At 44.4% G+C, this 3,936-nt stretch overlaps 1 protein-coding gene across 1 annotated transcript in view; it reads right to left on the bottom strand.

The window, feature by feature from the left end:
* LOC21401184 (E3 ubiquitin-protein ligase UPL1) overlaps positions 1–3,936 on the bottom strand; it is a 16,973-nt gene that overhangs the window by 6,104 nt on the left and 6,933 nt on the right. The window contains 1 exon segment of the mRNA XM_024171390.1: positions 1–3,936. This exon segment is cut by the window's left edge and continues 20 nt beyond it. Coding sequence (XP_024027158.1) covers positions 1–3,936 — 3,936 coding nt within the window.

The following is a 3,936-nucleotide window of genomic DNA, read 5'->3' on the forward strand; positions in this document are numbered from 1 at the left end:
CAGCAGGAAAAGTAGCAATAATAGACGCATTGTCCATGTCAACTGGTTGTCCTTCTGCCTGTTGTGCAATCCTCTGTGCTCGTTGTTGAGCCAACACTTCAGCTTGGATATCTGGAGGAAGAGCAGCTAAAAACTCGGGATCAATATCATCTGCAGAAGGAGGTGCATAAGATGGAGGTTGAACGGACTGAGCTTGCTGTGAAGCTAGAACTTCTGCCCGCAAATCTTCGGGTAGAGCCTCAAGGAAAGTAGGATCAATCGCATTAGCACCAGAAGCCTCATTACCCACGTTAGCTTGGTCTGCCTGATTAGTTTCTGGACTGACCAGTGAATTCTGCACTGACGGTGGATCATCTGTACGATTTTCAGAAGTGAGCAAGGGTTCGCCATCTTGATTTCTTTGAGCATCAGAATTATTCATATCAACATCAACACTTGGTGGCACATCTGAACCCAAATCTACCGAGACATTAGCCTGACCATCCGTTCTTGAAGACATATCACAACCCGCAGCCTGTTCGGGAGCATCATGGAGATTTAGAGACGCTTCAGCACTACTGTCCGCAGACAGGTTGATAAAATCGGGAACGGTTGCTGCTTCCTCACTAACAATAGCATTTCCTTCACCAATCTCCATATTATCCCGACTATTTGGTGTACTGTTCAGTGAAGGTGGCTGAATAAGCATTGGTTCAGGTTGCTGTTGGCATTCACTTGCACCTTCACTAACAGATTCTAAATTGATTTGTTCATTTCCATCCACTGAATTAAGTTGCTCATGTGCAGTTTCATTACCATTGTCCTGTTGCTGACCTTCACTTTGTTGGTTGCTGCTGTTGTCACGCTCTCCTGCTACTTGCCCATCATTGGAGGGAGGAGCATCCGGTTGTCTCTCCAAAGCTGCTGAAACCTGGGTTGTTTGTCTTTCAGCAGAAGTTTCAGCCGGAGCAATACTGCGCAAGTGCGATACGAAATGTTCCTCAACAGCCTGTGCAATGGCCGCAGCATTAGCACTTGCTTGCGGCTGGCCATCATCAGTCCACCGACCATCACCTGGCCCTCTTCTTCCAGGTAATTGCAGTGAGTCCATACCTACGGAATAATCAGTCAAAGGTGGCGGTGCAGCACCACCCAAACGATCACCAAAGAGACTGCTCGGGGCATGATCATATGGAAGAACAGGAGCGTCAAACATGTAGAAGTGAGCTACATCGAAGCTCCCTGATGACAGAGCTTCTAAATCCCGGGACGCATTTCCACTTGATGACCACATTGAGACCAGATCTCCAGTTTGGGAGGGTCGCGACAGAAGAGGATGTTGGAAAGCATTTTCTGCAACAGGTCGCTCAAAGGAAGACCTACCTGTCTGACGACGACGTTCAAAACCCAGAGGCCTTCTAAGACCAAAGAGGTCATCTACGTTAACTCCTTCAAAAGGTTCAGCTGCTACATCGATAAGACCACCAGCAGCTCCAGGCTGCCCAAGTACTTGCAAATGATCGAGCCCATCAAGGGCTTCCCTCCATCTCACCTCTATGACACGGTTCTCATGGAAATCATCGTCATCTTCATCAATCATCTCATCATTGTAGTCATCTCCCAATCCAGTATCATCATGGTCTTCCCCATCAGTATCAGCCAGCGAAAGCATGCCACCACCATCTTCCACTATATCCTCGTCTTCGTCCTCCCCCTCATCATCATCTTCATCATCCTCACCTTCATCCCCCATGTCATCATCTTCATCACCCATTTCATCATCTGCCCTGTTCTCAACACGAAAAGTCATCTCTATTTGATCAGGGTTCTGTAAACCATTACCTTCTTCCATCTCTTCACGCATGAAATCCATCCCAAGCTCTACTTGTGCGTTGGCAGTCATTGGCTCTTCCACTTCTATCCTCATTTCTTGTTCCTCAGACTGATTCTGATTTGCATCATGGTCACCTGCACGCAGAGAAGACTCTTGATTCTGTTGCTCATTTTCAGCTACATCTCTGACCTGTTGTTCATTATTTTCATTCTGATTATGTTCCACATTCTCTGCTGATGGCGCAGTTAGCTGATCATCAACTCTTCCATTCAACCCCATAGATTTTTTCTTATTCAACCCATCAGATTTTAAAATCTGGTCACTAGCATTAGCAGCCCTTGTTAAGCTTTCTAAAGCCTTGAGTATGAGATTAACAGCTTTGGGAGCATCAGGATGGTCCAAATCAATCACCTGTAGAATTCCAGTTAGACATTTAACCATTCCCCCATCGATCATGCTCTTTGCTATGTCTGGCGAACATCCAGAACCGGGTAAGTTACTGGAGGATGAATTTTTTGACAAAATAGAATATACCAGGTCAATAAAAGCGTAAACTTTTTTATCTGGCAATAGAACACTCCTTGTAGAATTACTCTCCAACATTGAGAATGAGGATAAAGCTTTCACAAGCTCATTAATTACACGTCTTCGTCCTTCACCCGAACGACCTGAAAGAACTACCAAGAACCAGGAAGCTTTTTCGGACAACTTGTTTCTCCACTCATCGGGTCCAGCAGATTTATCAATGGTGAGCGGAAGCAAACGATGTAGAACGTGATGAAGTATCCCACCATGTCCAGGACTGTCTGGTTGACTAGAACCCCGAAGCTGAGACATCTCCAAATCTCGTTTAAGAATAACCCCGACTGCATGTACGTACATTAGAAGAATATCGCTCAATAACTTGAGCACAAAAGTCACCTTAGCCAGACCTGCAGACTTTTCCGATTCAGACTCAGATTTCCTTGTTTCATCAACCTTTGATTTACCCTTTACCTTGGAAGCAGGTTCATCAACCTCCATCAAAGATGAATTGCATTCTTCCTGGTTTTTGGGCGAAGGAAACTTCAAAACTATCTCAAGAAGCTGATCAATTACTTGAGTGAGATTAGCTGGAATCTTTTTATGTCCTTTGGAGCATTTACCTGATCCATCGTGCATCTTATTTTCAGAAATCCGAACACACTCATGAGAAGACAATCCAGCTTCACCTGTTGCTTTCAATTTCTCCTTTTCCTTGTCCTTCTCCTTTGATAACACAACAACAGTCCTACCTCCTGACATCTCCAACTGGCAAACAGCAGTTACAGCTTTAAGAAAAACTGCAGGATCTCTAGAGATGACTGGTGCCATTGATGTCAAAAAGTTTCTAACAGATACACGCCCAGAATGACGGTTAGCGCTCAAGGTCTGCCGTATCTCCCATTCCATTGCTGTTTGCAGTGTTTGTGGATCTTCAAGAAGATGTCGAACAATAGCAGAAGCAACAGCATCATATCCAGGGAAGAAACAACTTCTGGGAAGACTGAAAAGGGCAGGCAGCCCTCCATTTTCAAGAAACTGCAAAGCTAGAGCATGTGTTTTTGTCAAGCGAGCACATAACTGCAGTACAGCCTGCATAATAACAGCTGGGACATGCTGATTTATTAAGTCACAAGCAACAAGCAGCACCTTATGACTCTCTTCAATAGTCAGATGCCCTGTAGATTTCCCCAATACATTTTCAAATCCTGTCTCTGATTCTTTCTCACTGGCATCTGAGACTGATTTTCTCTCCATAGCAGAAGCAGGGAACGGCAAAGAAGCATGATCACCAGATACATCAGCCCCTGAATTGGTACCTTCAGAACTTTCGGAGGAGATTCTGGGCCTGGACTGCAGCATGTTATCTAAAATAAGTAGTAATGCACTGACACACTTTGGGACAGAAATTTCATTTCCAGACTTGATCTTATCCTTAAAGCTCATCAAAATTTCTAATGCGGCAGATACAATACCATTATTTGCAGCAATTTCTCTCATACTTGCATCCTCAAAAAGAAGCAATGCTATTATATGTGATAACATACTTAAAGCATTGGTATCCTTGGAAAAATCCGGTGGGCAAAGCTTTAGCTGCTGAA

Source organism: Morus notabilis, unplaced genomic scaffold, assembly GCF_000414095.1.
Source record: "Morus notabilis unplaced genomic scaffold, ASM41409v2 Scaffold1185, whole genome shotgun sequence".
Taxonomy (NCBI): domain Eukaryota; kingdom Viridiplantae; phylum Streptophyta; class Magnoliopsida; order Rosales; family Moraceae; genus Morus; species Morus notabilis.